Below are 15,222 nucleotides of genomic sequence, written 5' to 3'. Positions count from 1 at the left end.
GCTTGCCGTGTCCTTCATTCCATTCAACACCCGTCAGTGGCTCAGTGCATGGAGGTAATCGGCTTAATGGTAGCGGCAATGGACATACCGCTGCAATTGTGCATGCTAAGTCAGTGGAATAGGGATTACTCAGATTTGTCCCCTCTGCTAAATCTGGATCAAGAGACCAGAGATTCTCTTCTATGGTGGCTTTCTCGGCCACATCTGTCCAAGGGGATGCCCTTCCGCAGGCCAGATTGGACGATTGTAACAACAGACGCCAGCCTTCTAAGTTGGGGCGCAGTCTGGAATTCCCGGAAGGCTCAGGGATCATGGACTCAGGAGGAGAGACTCCTTCCAATAAACATTCTGGAATTAAAAGCAATTTTCAATGCTCTTCTGGCTTGGCCTCAGTTAGCAACTCTGAGGTTCATCAGGTTTCAGTCGGACAACATCACGACTGTGGCTTACATCAACCATCAAGGAGGAACAAGGAGTTCCCTAGCGATGATGGAAGTCTCAAAGATAATTCGCTGGGCAGAGTCTCACTCTTGCCACCTGTCAGCGATCCACATCCCAGGCGTGGAGAACTGGGAGGCGGATTTTCTAAGTCGCCAGACCTTTCATCCGGGGGAGTGGGAACTTCATCCGGAGGTGTTTGCCCAACTGCTTCATCATTGGGGCAAACCAGATATGGATCTCATGGCGTCTCACCAGAACGCCAAGCTTCCTTGTTATGGATCCAGGTCCAGGGACCCGGGAGCGGTGCTGATAGATGCTCTGACAGCACCTTGGGTCTTCAACATGGCTTATGTGTTTCCACCTTTCCCGATGCTTCCTCGATTGATTGCCAGGATCAAACAGGAGAGAGCATCGGTGATTCTAATAGCGCCTGCGTGGCCACGCAGGACCTGGTATGCAGATCTAGTGGACATGTCGTCCTGTCCACCATGGTCTCTGCCTCGGAGACAGGACCTTCTGATTCAGGGTCCTTTCAAACATCCAAATCTAATTTCTCTGAGGCTGACTGCATGGAGATTGAACGCTTGATTCTATCAAAGCGTGGATTCTCGGAGTCAGTGATTGATACCTTAATACAGGCTAGGAAACCTGTTACCAGGAAAATTTACCATAAAATATGGCGTAAATACTTATATTGGTGCGAATCCAAGAGTTACTCATGGAGTAAGGTTAGGATTCCTAGGATATTGTCTTTTCTACAAGAGGGTTTATAAAAGGGTTTATCTGCTAGTTCGTTAAAGGGACAGATTTCAGCTCTGTCTATCCTTTTACACAAACGTCTGGCAGAAGTTCCAGACGTTCAGGCTTTTTGTCAGGCTTTGGCTAGGATTAAGCCTGTGTTTAAGACTGTTGCTCCGCCGTGGAGCTTAAACTTAGTTCTTAACGTTCTGCAAGGTGTTCCGTTTGAACCCCTTCATTCCATCGATATCAAGCTGTTATCTTGGAAAGTTCTGTTTTTAATGGCTATTTCCTCGGCTCGAAGAGTCTCTGAGTTATCGGCCTTACATTGTGATTCTCCTTATCTGATTTTTCATTCAGACAAGGTAGTTCTGCGTACTAAACCTGGGTTCTTACCTAAGGTAGTCACTAACAAGAATATCAATCAAGAGATTGTTGTTCCATCATTGTGCCCTAACCCTTCTTCAAAGAAGGAACAACTTTTGCACAATCTGGACGTTGTCCGTGCCCTGAAATTTTATTTGCAGGCAACTAAAGATTTTCGTCAAACTTCTTCCCTGTTTGTCATTTATTCTGGACAGAGGAGAGGTCAAAAAGCTTCGGCTACCTCTCTCTCTTTTTGGCTTCGTAGCATAATACGTTTAGCCTATGAGACTGCTGGACAGCAGCCTCCTGAAAGGATTACAGCTCATTCTACTAGAGCTGTGGCTTCCACTTGGGCCTTTAAGAATGAGGCCTCTGTTGAACAGATTTGCAAGGCTGCAACTTGGTTTTCACTTCACACTTTTTCAAAATTTTACAAATTTGACACTTTTGCTTCTTCGGAGGCTGTTTTTGGGAGAAAGGTTCTACAGGCAGTGGTTCCTTCCGTGTAAAGATCCTGCCTGTCCCTCCCGTCATCTGTGTACTTTTAGCTTTGGTATTGGTATCCCATAAGTAATGGATGACCCGTGGACTGACTACACTTAACAGGAGAAAATATAATTTATGCTTACCTGATAAATTCATTTCTCCTGTAGTGTAGTCAGTCCACGGCCCGCCCTGTTTTTACGGCAGGTCTAAATTTTAATTAAACTCCAGTCACCACTGCACCCTATAGTTTCTCCTTTCTCGTATGGTTTCGGTCGAATGACTGGCTATGACGTAGAGGGGAGGAGCTATATAGCAGCTCTGCTTGGGTGATCCACTTGCACTTCCTGTTAGGGAGGATTTATAATCCCATAAGTAATGGATGACCCGTGGACTGACTACACTACAGGAGAAATTAATTTATCAGGTAAGCATAAATTATATTTTTCCATCGGGATCTCAAATTACTAATTTGGGGGTATGGAAATTGATTAGTGTTTAGTCATAGAAGTTTTTCTGACTCAGCTTTTATCTCTATGTTGCAGGCTTATAAGTCTGTTTCAAGGAACATGTATTATCAAGTTTAGAAAACCTATATTTTATAGTGTTGTTCTCATAAATTCTCTTGGTATTCTTTTAGAATTCCTAGGATTTTACAGTTTTTCAGGATGGTTTGGATAAGTTTGTCTGCAAATTTTAACTTCCTGATATTCACTGTTTTGTTTAGGCTTCGGTTGGTATTAAGCCTGTTCATTTATTAATTTCTCCTTTTTGGAGTCTTACTTGGTTTAAATATTTTGCAGGCTATTTTCTTTTGAGCCTAGATTTTCTTGGAAGATTATCTACTTTCTTGGAAAGTGTTGTTTATTTTGACTATCTCTTCTGCTACAAGAGTTTCTGATTTATCGGCTCTCTCTTGTTTGTCTCCTTATCTGATTTTTTTCATCTAGATAAGTTGTTTTGTGGACTTCTTTTTTACCTAGGGTTGTGAATTTGAACAACGTTAGTAGAGAAATTGTTTTCCATTCTTTGTGTCCTAATCTTAAAGAATTCTTTGAGAGTTCTTTACATACTTTGGATGTGCTAAGAACTTTATAATTCTATATCGAGGTTACTAGGATTTCAGAAGACTTCTAGTCTATTTGCTGTTTTCTTTCATGTAATTGGCAAGAGTTCATGAGCTAGTGATGTATGTGATATACAATCCTACCAGGAGGGGCAAAGTTTCCCAAACCTCAAAATGCCTATAAATACACCCCTCACTACACCCACAATTATTTGTTGATTCAAATTCTTCATTTCCGGTGTCTTAGTTGGCGCCAAGTCTTTTTACGAGGTTGCGTCATTTTTTCAATATTTAAGACCTCATTTCTTTTGCCTTTTTTTCTATGTCAGAGGCTTATTCTGTTGCATTTTTTCCCATTCCTGAAACTGTCATATAAGGAAATTGATAATTTTGCTTTATATGTTGTTTTTCTTTTACATACTGCAAGATGTCTCAATCTGATCCTGTCTCAGAATCTACTACTGGAATCCTGCTGCCTGATATCGGTTCTACCAAAGCTAAGTGCATTTGTTATAAACTTGTGGTAACTGTTCCTCCAGCTGTGGTTTGTAATAGTTGCCATGATAAACTTTTACATGCAGAGAATGTTTCCATCAGTATTAGTTCATTACATTGTTGCTGGTCCATCAACATCTAATGCTCAGGATATTCCTGTAAATTTAAGAGAATTTATTTCTGATTCCATTCAAAAGGCTTTGTCTGCCATTCCGCCTTCTAATAAACGTAAAAGGTCTTTTAAAACTTCTCATAGAGTTGATTTTTTTAATGACCAACAACATACTGATTTATCTATCTCTGATGAGGATCTGTCTGATTCAGAGGATCCTGCCTCAGATATTGACACTGACAAATCCTCTTATTTATTTAAAATAGAGTATATTTGTTCTTTATTTAAAGAAGTGTTGATTGCATTAGATATGGAGGAGACTAGTCCTCTTGATACTAAAATTAGTAAACGTTTAAATTCGGTTTATAAACCTCATGTAGTTATTCCAGAGGTTTTTCCAGTTCCTGATGCTATTTCAGGTATGATTTCTAAGGAATGGAATAGACTGGGTACTTCATTTACTCCTTCTTCAGGGTTTAAAAAATTGTATCCTTTGCCTACTGATAGATTGGAGTATTGGGAAAAGATCCCCAAAGTTGATGGGGCCATCTCTACTCTTGCTAAACGTACAACTATTCCTACGGAAGACAGTACTTCTTTTAAGGATCCTTTAGATAGGAAGCTTGAATCTTATCTAAGGAAAGCTTATTTATGTTCAGGCCATCTTCTTAGGCCTGCTATTTCTTTGGCTGGTGTTGCAGCTGCTTCAACTTTTTGGTTGTTAACTTTAGCGCAACAAGTATCAGATCATAATGTATACAAAAAAAACGAATATAGACTGCGCTTCTCTGACCCCACAAAAGAAAATACAACGATAAATGCGCTAAAGCGAGCTCACAGGCATAAACCTATAGAGCAGGCCAATTTAAAGAAGCAAGTATTGCACAATAAATAGATCCTGACACTTAATAGTATTTCAGAAAATAAGACAAAAATAATACAAAATTAATACAAAAATGATACTTCCCAAAGAGAGATATATAAACGCTGAGAAGAAAGGTGTATTGGAGGATGCTGCTCTGTTAAAGGGTGCAATGAACTGTGTTACTGCTCCCAAGGGACAAACTGTAAAAACAAAAGAACACAGAGCGCAAACCCCTCTGAACGTAAAACAGTTTAATATGATTCACAGCAATAAAATAGACATGTGCGGGCAAAGACGTACATAACATATAAAAATGCAGGCATTAAAAAATCACCACTCTGCAGTAAAACGGCTGGGCACAGATGAGCGTCCGTCTCACTCTATCACACCGGGTCTTTCAACCGGCTGTTAGAGCTGTCTGCTAAGGTATTTCCGACAAACGATCCAAACCGAAAGTCCAAGAAATGATCGGAACTTGATCACGGCAGAGGTAACTTCACGGATTCCTGACAGTTGTAAGCTACTACAATGTAGCTCAGTATTCCTCGGTGCACAGAACTCTACGCGTTTCGTCGGGTTACGACCCGACTTTTTCAAGAGAATGTCGTTACCCTGACTGTGGCTCCTATTTGAACCTGGCGGGCAGGGAAACTCCTCCAAAGTACAAAGATCTGATATGTAGATCTTCGCTGCATATACTCAGTCCATAAATGAATAAAGTCCATCATAGGCCCTTAAAGTGAAAGGCTACGAGTATTTCTAAGAAAAAAATACAGAGATAAAAGGCGAGTCAGAACATAATGTAATAGCTACTGGACCGCCATTATAGTGTAATATACATGAGGACAATTATTGTGATGTTTTAATATTGGAAAGGCATACAGTACATCTTTCACAGTGATTGATATTGGTGAAGTTCATAGACATACACAAAAATACATAAAAATACATAAAAAAATTGTATCAATAATCTCCTAAAAACATAAATAATATAAACATTTCGCATATATTAAAAACTATACATATATCTAAAACATCAGTTAATAGAAGGCATATTATCTCAGGCATAATTGACACAAATATAAGAGTGCGATCCCATCAGTAAAAGTATTGACCCCGAACATCATTTCCCAAGGTATTGTTATAATTTAACTTCAGAGTGTGAAACATGAAAAAAAACAAGTATCATACCCCACTACTAAGGACAGGGTGCAAATGGCTAGGTATTTACCTTTATTCTTACATAAAGGCCTGCAAGTCCAGGTCTATATTAGGACCTTTGGAATTGTCAGTGTTGAGGGTTCTGAGTTCATGAATCCAAAAGGTTTCACGTTGTCTCATTGAGGGTTCTGAGTTCATGAATCCAAAAGGTTTCACCTTCCATCCTCATTTTTTACTATCTCCCTAAGGTACACAAAGCCTTAGTGGATCCACCGGGGAGACCTATTATTTCTGGAATAGGGTCCCTGTCTAGCTATCTTTCTATATATATAGACCACTTCTTACAACCCCTGGTCCGGGGCACTAGGTCCTTTTTGAAAGACACTACCCAGACAATTAGGATTTTTGAAGGCATTAGATGGGAAAAAGAGTTTTTATGGGTAACGTGCGATGTCACGGCCCTCTACACCTGTATCCCCCATAACCAAGGCATCATGGCTCTAGAGGACAGTCTACAAAATAGTCCCCTTCCCCAATTACAAAAAGATTTTATTTTAAAGGGAATTGAGTTTATATTACAGCACAACTATTTTCAATTTGATTCTAATTTTTATTTACAGCTACAAGGCACAGCGATGGGGACTACATTTGCCCCATCCTATGCGAATCTTTTTATGAATTTTTTTGAGAATGGTTATGTTTGGAATAATAATCCTTTTAGTACCAAAATTATTAATTATTTTCGGTACATTGATGACGTGATTTTTATATGGAAGGGACAGGAGGATGAGGCAAGAGAATTTATAGCACATCTGAATAATAACAACATGAATCTCAGATTTACCAGTAAGATCCATAGGGACGTTATGGAATTCTTAGATCTAATTCTGTACATAGATCATAACAACCAGGTTGCTGTTAAGAATTTTCGGAAGCCCACTGATAAAAATGGCTTTCTTAATGCCAAAAGTGGACATCTCCCGAGGTGGAAGAAAAATATTCCCCTGGGCCAGTATCAGAGGATACGCCGTAACTGTACCCACTATGAGGATTATTTGGGAGAGTCCAAGTTACTAGATCTCAGATTTACAGAAAAGGGATACGACAAGAATCTCCTGAACACTGTTAAAGAGAAAATCTCCAATTTGGACAGGGGTACCATGTTAGAGCCCTCGAATAAAAATAAAAATAAATATAATAATGAAAACAAAAATCCTAATACAGGAAAAGAGGAAATCAGATTCATTACCACCTATAGTCAGGGAAGTAGAGAAATAAGCAACATCTTGAAAAAACATTGGAGAATCCTAACGTCTGATCCTATCATAGGGAAATTATTACCTAATCAGCCCACCATCACTTTTAGAAAAAATAGGGACTTTAAAAACATGTTAGCTCCGTCTAGATTTACATCAATAAAAGCGCCCTCTGTAAGCTCTAACAACCATTGGCTTAGTAGAAAAAATGGAACCTGGCCTTGCAGGACTAAGAATTGCAACATGTGCAGTCGCATTATTGGAGGAGATGTGTTTCAAACCAAATCTTACAAGGTTAAACATAAATTTTCATGTACATCAAACTTTGTGGTATATCTCCTCATATGTGACTGCAATTGTTACTACATAGGTAGAACAAAAAGAATGATTAGAAGTAGATTCAATGAACACTTGGGGAACATTAAAAATAAAATTGAAAATCACAGTGTACCCTTCCACTTCAAACAGTTCCATGAGGCTAATAACAAGAGCCTAAAAGTCATGATACTTGATTGGATTCCTCCTAATTGTTCCAACAATAGATTGAGGAGTCTGAGACAACGTGAAACCTTTTGGATTCATGAACTCAGAACCCTCAACACTGACAATTCCAAAGGTCTAAATATAGACCTGGACTTGCAGGCCTTTATGTAAGAATAAAGGTAAATACCTAGCCATTTGCACCCTGTCCTTAGTAGTGGGGTATTATACTTGTTTTTTTCATGTTTCACACTCTGAAGTTAAATTATAACAATACCTTGGGAAATGATGTTCGGGGTCAATACTTTTACTGATGGGATCGCACTCTTATATTTGTGTCAATTATGCCTGAGATAATATGCCTTCAATGAACTGATGTTTTAGATATATGTATAGTTTTTAATATATGCGAAATGTTTATATTATTTATGTTTTTAGGAGATTATTAATTGATACAATTTTTTATGTATTTTTATGTTTTTTTGTGTATGTCTATGAACTTCACCAATATCAATCACTGTGAAGGATGTACTGTATGCCTTTCCAATATTAAAACATCACAAGAATTGTCCTCATGTATATTACACTATAATGGCGGTCCAGTAGCTATTACATTATGTTCTGACTCGCCTTTTATCTCTGTATTTTTTTCTTAGAAATACTCGTAGCCTTTCACTTTAAGGGCCTATGATGGACTTTATTCATTTATGGACTGAGTATATGCAGCGAAGATCTACCTATCAGATCTTTGTACTTTGGAGGCGTGTCCCTGCCCGCCAGGTTCAAATAGGAGCCACAGTCAGGGTAACGACATTCTCTTGAAAAAGTCGGGCCGTAACCCGACGAAACGCGTAGAGTTCTGTGCACCGAGGAATACTGAGCTACATTGTAGTAGCTTACAACTGTCAGGAATCCGTGAAGTTACCTCTGCCGTGATCAAGTTCCGGTCATTTCTTGGACTTCCGGTTTGGATTGTTTGTCGGAAATACCTTAGCAGACAGCTCTAACAGTAGATTGAAAGACAGCCGGTTGAAAGACCCGGTGTGATAGAGTGAGACGGACGCTCATCTGTGCCAAGCCGTTTTACTGCCGAGTGGTGATTTTTTAATGCCTGCATTTTTATATGTTATGTACGTCTTTGCCCGCACATGTCAATTTTATTGCTGTGAATCATATTAAACTGTTTTACGTTCAGAGGGGTTTGCGCTCTGTGTTCTTTTGTTTTTATCAGATCATAATGTGTATAGCATTGTTAAATTAATTAAACATGCTAATAATTTCATTTGTGATGCCATTTTTGATATCATTAGAATTGATGTTGGATATATGTCTTTAGCTATTTTAGCTAGAAGAGCTTTATGGCTTAAATCTTGGAATGCGGATATGTCTTCCAAATCGACATTGCTATCTCTTTTTTTCCAAGGTAATACATTATTTGGTTCTCAGTTCGATTCTATGATTTCAACTGTTACTGAGGGGAAGGGAGCTTTTTTGCCTCAGGATAAAAAATCTAAGGGTAAATTTAAAGCTTCTAACCGTTTTCGTTCCTTTCAACAGAATAAGGAACAGAAACCTAGTGCTTCCCCTAAGGAATCTGTCTCCAATTGGAAGCCTTCCTCAATCTGGAATAAATCCAAGGCATTTAAGAGATCTAAACCAGCCCCCAAATTTGCATGAAGGTGCGGCCCTCATTCCAGCTCAGATGGTAGGGGGCAGATTAAAATTTTTCAAGGATGTTAGGATAAATTCAGTCCAAAATCATTGGATTTAGAACATTGTCTCTCAGGGGTACAGAATAGCTTTCAGAGTAAGACCGCCTGTGAGAAGTTTCTTTCTCTCATGCATTCCAGTGAACCCAGAGAAAGCTCAGGCTTTCCTGAAGTGTGTTTCAGACCTAGTTATCTGGGGTAATCGTGCTAGTTCCTTTTCAGGAACAGGGTCTGGGGTTTTATTCAAATCTGTTCATTGTTTTAAAGAAAGAAAATTAATTCAGACCAGTTCTGGATCTAAAAGTCTTGAATCGTTATGTAAGAGTACCAACATTCAAGATGGTGACTATGACTATTCTGCCTTTTGTTCAGCAAGGGCATTTTATGTCCACAATAGACTTACAGAATGCATATCTTCATATTCCGATTCATCCAGATCACTATCAGTTCCTGAGATTCTCTTTTCTAGACATGCATTACCAATTTGTTGCTCTTCCTTTTGGCCTAGCGACAGCTCCAAGGATCTTTCCAAAGGTTCTCGGTGCCCTACTCTCTGTAATCAGAGAGTGGGGTATTGCAGTGTTTCCTTATTTGGACGATATCTTGGTACTTGCTCAGTCTTTACGTTCTGCAGAATCTCACACAAATCAACTAGTGTTGTTTCTTCAAAGACATGGTTGGAAGATAAATTTACCAAAAAGTTCTTTGATTCCATAGACAAGTGTAATCTTTTTAGGTTTCCAAATAGATTTAGTGTCCATGACTTTGTCTCTAACAAACAAGAGACGTCTGAAATTGGTTGCAGCCTGTCGGAACCTTCAGTCTCAATCATTCCCTTCTGTAGCTATGTGCATGGAGGTTTTAGGTCTCATGACTGCAGCATCGGACGTGATCCCCTTTGCTCGTTTGCACATGAGACCTCTTCAGCTTGGTATGCTGAACCAATGGTGCAGGGATTATACAAGGATATCACAATTAATATCCTTAGATCCCAATGTTCGACTGTCTCTGACTTGGTGGTTAGATCACCATTGTATAGTTCAAGGGGCCTCTTTTGTTCGTCCTGGACTGTGATCACAACAGATGAGAGTCTTTCAGGTTGGGTAGCTGTTTGGGGATCTCTGACAGCACAGGGGGGTTGGAAATCTCAAGAGGCGAGATTACCAATCAATATTTTGGAACTCCGTGCGATTCTCAGAGCTCTTCAGTTTTGGCCTCTATTGAAGAAAGAGCCATTTATTTGTTTTCAGACAGACAATGTCACAACTGTGGCGTATGTCAACCATCAGGGTGGGACTCACAGTGCTCAAGCTATGAAAGAAGTATCCCACATACTTGTGTGGGCAGAATCCAGCTCCTGTCTAATTTCTGCGGTCCATATCCCAGGTATAGACAATTGGGAAGCGGATTATCTCCGTCATCAAGCTTTACATCTGGGAGAGTGGTCTCTTCACCAAGATGTGTTTTTTCAAATTGTTCAGATGTGGGGGCTTCCAGAAATAGATCTGATGGCATCTCATCTAAACAAGAAAGTTCCCAGGTACCTGTCCAGGTCCAGGGATCCTCAGGCGGAAGCAGTGGATGCATTGACACTTCCTTGGAGTTATCAACCTGCCTATATTTTTCCGTCTCTAGTTCTTCTTCCAAGAGTGATTTCCAAGATCAACATGGAGTAATCATTTGTACTGCTGGTAGCTCCAGCATGGGCTCACAGGTGTTGGTATGCGGATCTTGTTCGGATGTCCAGTTGCCAACCCTGGCCACTTCCACTAAGGCCAGACCTTCTATCTCAAGGTCCGTTTTTCCATCAGAATCTCAAATCATTAAATTTGAAGGTGTGGAAATTGAACACTTAGTGCTTAGTCATAGAGGTTTCTCTGACTCAGTGATTATTACTATGTTGCAGGCTCGAAAATCTGTTTCTAGAAAGATTTATTATCGATTTTGGAAGACTTACATTTCATGGTGTTCTTCTCATAAATTCTCTTGGAATTCTTTTAGAATTCCTAGAATTTTACAGTTTCTTCAGGATGGTTTGGATAAGAGTTTGTCTTCGATTTCCTTGAAAGGATAAATCTCTGCTCTTTCTGTTTTATTCCACAGAAAAATTGCTAAACTCCCTGACATTCATTGTTTTGTACAGGCTTTGGTTCGTATCAAGCCTGTCATTAAATCAATCTCTCCTCCTTGGAGTCTTAATTTGGTTTTGAAGACTTTACAGGCTCCTCTGTTTGAGCCTATGCATTCTTTGGACATTAAATTGCTTTCTTGGAAAGTGTTGTTTCTTTTGGCCATCTCTTCTGCTAGAAGAGTTTCTGAATTATCTGTTCTTTCTTGTGAGTCTCCTTTTCTGATTTTTCATCAAGATAAGGCAGTTTTGCAGACTTCATTTAAATTCTTACCTAAAGTTGTGAATTCACACAACATTAGTAGGCAAATTGTTGTCCCTTCTTTGTGTCCACATCCTAAGAATTCTTTGGAAAGATCTTTACATTCTTTGGATGTGGTGAGAGCTTTGAAATATTATGTTGAAGCTACTAAAGATTTCAAGAAGACTTCTAGTCTATTTGTAATCTTTTCTGGTTCTAGGAAAGGTTAGAAGGCTTCTGCCATTTCTTTGGCATCTTGGTTAAAGCTTTTGATTCATCACACTTATTTGGAGTTGGGTAAATCCCTGCCTCAGAGGATTACAGTTCATTCTACTAGGTCAGTTTCCACTTCCTGGACTTTTTATAATGAAGCTTCAGTTGGTCAGATTTGCAAAGCAGCAACTTGGTCTTCTTTGCATACATTTACTAAGTTCTACCATTTTAATGTTTTTTCTTCTTCAGAAGCAGTTTTTTTGTAGAAAAGTTCTTCAGGCAGCTGTTTCAGTTTGATTCTTCGTCTTATAATTTCAGTTTTTTTCTTTTCCTTTATAAGATTAAAACTTATGATTTGGGTTGTGGATTAATTTTTTCAGCGGCATTGGCTGTCTTTATTTTGTATCCCTCCCTCTCTAGTGACTCTTGTGTGGAGTTCCACATCTTGGGTATTGCTATCCCATATGTCACTAGCTCATGGCCTCTTGCCAATTACATGAAAGAAAACATAATTTATGTAAGAATTTACCTGATAAATTAATTTCTTTCATATTAGCAAGAGTCCATGAGGCCCACCCTTTTTATGGTGGTTATGATTTTTTGTATAAAGCGCAATATTCCAATTCCTTTGTTTATGCTTTTGCTCCTTTCTTTATCACCCCTCTTTTGGCTATTAGTTAAACTGAATTGTGGGTGTGGTGAGGGGTGTATTTATAGGCATTTTGAGGTTTGGGAAACTTTGCCCCGCCTGGTAGGATTGTATATCCCATACGTCACTAGCTCATGGACTCTTGCCAATATGAAAGAAATTAATTTAGCAGGTAAATTCTTACATAAATTGTGTTTTTCTGGTTCCAGAAAAGGTTAGGAAGCCTCTGCCATTTCTTTGGCATCCTGATTAAAGCTTTTGTTTATCAAGGCTTATTTTAAGGCAGGGCATGCTCCACCTCAGAGTTTTACAGCTCATTCTACTAAGTTCAGTCACCTTTTCTTGTGCATTTTCAGAATGAAGCTTAGGTTGATCAAATTTGCAAATCAATAATTTGGTCTTCTTTGCATACTTTTGTTTTTTTAGCATTTTGATGTATTTGCTTCTTCTGAAGCAGTGTTTGGTAGAAAAAGTTGTTCAGCAACTGTTTCAGTTTGATTCTACTACTTAATTATTGTGTGGATTTAATTTCTCAGTGGAAATAGCTGTTGTTATTTTATCCCTCCCTCTCTAGTGACTCTTCTGTGGTCTTCCACATTTTGGGTATTTTTATCCCATACATCACTAGCTCATGGACTCTTGCTAATTACATGCAAGAAAACATAATTTATGTAAGAACTTACCTGATAAATTAATTTCTTTCATATTGGCAAGAGTCCATGAGGCCCACCCTTTTTATGGTGGTTATGATTTTTGTATAAAGCACAATTATATTTCCAATTCCTTTTTTGTATGCTTTTCTACTCCTTTTTTTATTACCCCACTACTTGGCTATTCGTTAAACTGAATTGTGGGTGTGGTGAGGGGTGTATTTATAGGCATTTTGAGGTTTGGGAAACTTTGCCCCTCCTGGTAGTATTGTATATCCCATACGTCACTAGCTCATGGACTATTGCCAATATGAAAGAAATTTATTAATCAGATAAGTTCTTACATAAATTATGTTATTTTATTGAGCCATATTGAAAATATGGAAGTGTTTCAGCTTAAAAGATCTGTTGTCTGACTAGCCCTGCTGATTGGGTCAGCTGCATTTGCAGGGGTTAAACACATATATTTGCAGGGTTGATAAAATTACATGCTATAAAGAATGAGAATATTTAATTATTTTCACTATAATGATTCAAATATTGTTTTGACAAAGGCTTTACAATTAAGCCAACATATTGATTTGATTTTAATATGGGTCATTAAAAGTTTATTGTATTTTTAAATTACAAAAAAAGTTCTAAGAGTGTCATAGTTAGTATTTTATGTTTTAATATAGAGGACTATTTATTGAGTACCCAGGTTAAATATGGAAAGCATGAAACGTGTGTAAATGCTGCTTTTTCATATACACAACCTATTTTGCACCTGGGATTTTGCATTTATGTGTCCTATCAATAGTGATACCATTTATATTGCTCAAACACTTTTTTTAATAGACTCTGTAAACATCAGACCTTTATGTTTTGCAGGATCACTAACTTTTTTAAAATTAAAAGGGATGCAATAACCATTTATTTAAAAAAAAGCAATAATTTTGTTTCTTTTGTATAGAATACTTTTCAGTTTTTAAAAGCCCGTCTATTTAATTGTCTGTTATTTTTCCCAATAACATGAACCTTTATCTTTAAATCTTAATTATTTTTCTTGATGATACAAACACTTATTCTTATAGATATGAAGCAGTACACCCAGTACGGAACTGGACTGATATGAAGCGTAGAGTTGGTCCTTACAGAAGATGCTACATGTTTTCTCACAGTGCCATGCCTGGCGAACCGCTTATCGTTTTACACGTTGCTCTAATGCAGCAAATTTCAGGCAGTATTCAGGTGGGTTACAAACACATGGAATATCATTCTGCAGACTTTGGTTCATGCTGATTTATGTTGTAAATATAACATTAATCACCATATGGGTCTGATTGCACTGGGGATATTTTGGTTTGCTCTGTAAAGTACTTGCATACTGCATCAGGTTTCCCGGTTTATAAATTATTAACTTTACTGTCAAAGATGCTGGAAACGTTACTGTAGTAGCCCGTCCATAGAAACAATGATATATTATCTGCACTTTTTAAACCAAAGTCTTAATTAAAATAAGGGAATGTAAAAAAATTACAGCTACACCTCTCTACTCAGAAATTCCTTATTTTACAAAAGTTTAAACACATGACATAAATAACCAATAGCGGGCCAGAGTTAGAGTGGAGCGCAAATGTTTGCACTCAAGCAATATAGAGTTTTTAAGTTTGTTTGCGTACAGGTTAAAATGTGTTGGTATTACAACTTGAAAGTAAAACTTGATCGTTTGAGTGCAATTAAAAGTTAACGCTTGTCGGGTTAGCGAATTCTCAGAGATGTGGCTAACTGTTTCACAAAACAAAAAAGTCTCACAAAACACTTAAAAAATATATTAGAAAGTACAGTTACATTCATAATAACAGCAGCTAATACAAACACAATGTATGCTTACCTGATAAATTATTTTCCTTCCTGTTAATGCAGAGTTCACGATTCCATTCTATTATTGTTCTGAAATTCAACTCCTGACCACAAACAGTAATTGAATGGAATTGTGGACTCTCCATGCCATTGGAAAGAAAAAAATATTGTACAAAAAAGTTATAAGGGCTCAAAGATATGAAGTCTAAGGTGTTAGAAAAAAAAAAAAAAAGCAGGTAAAGGGCTTTAACATAGAGATACATACATATATATCTCTAAAGATATATGTATATGTACTGTATGTAAATATCAATGTCTATATATGTG

General features: G+C 38.0%; 1 protein-coding gene across 1 annotated transcript in view; it reads left to right on the top strand.

Annotated features, from left to right (window-relative positions):
• MLYCD (malonyl-CoA decarboxylase) overlaps positions 1-15,222 on the top strand; it is a 558,150-nt gene that overhangs the window by 325,025 nt on the left and 217,903 nt on the right. Inside the window, 1 exon segment of the mRNA XM_053700801.1 lies at positions 14,127-14,283. Within this exon segment, the coding sequence (XP_053556776.1) occupies positions 14,127-14,283 (157 nt within the window).

The sequence above is a fragment of the Bombina bombina genome, chromosome 1, assembly GCF_027579735.1.
Source record: "Bombina bombina isolate aBomBom1 chromosome 1, aBomBom1.pri, whole genome shotgun sequence".
In the NCBI taxonomy this organism is placed as follows: Eukaryota; Metazoa; Chordata; class Amphibia; order Anura; family Bombinatoridae; genus Bombina; species Bombina bombina.
Note: the sequence above shows the minus strand (reverse complement) of the source record. Positions and strands in the feature narration are given on the sequence as shown.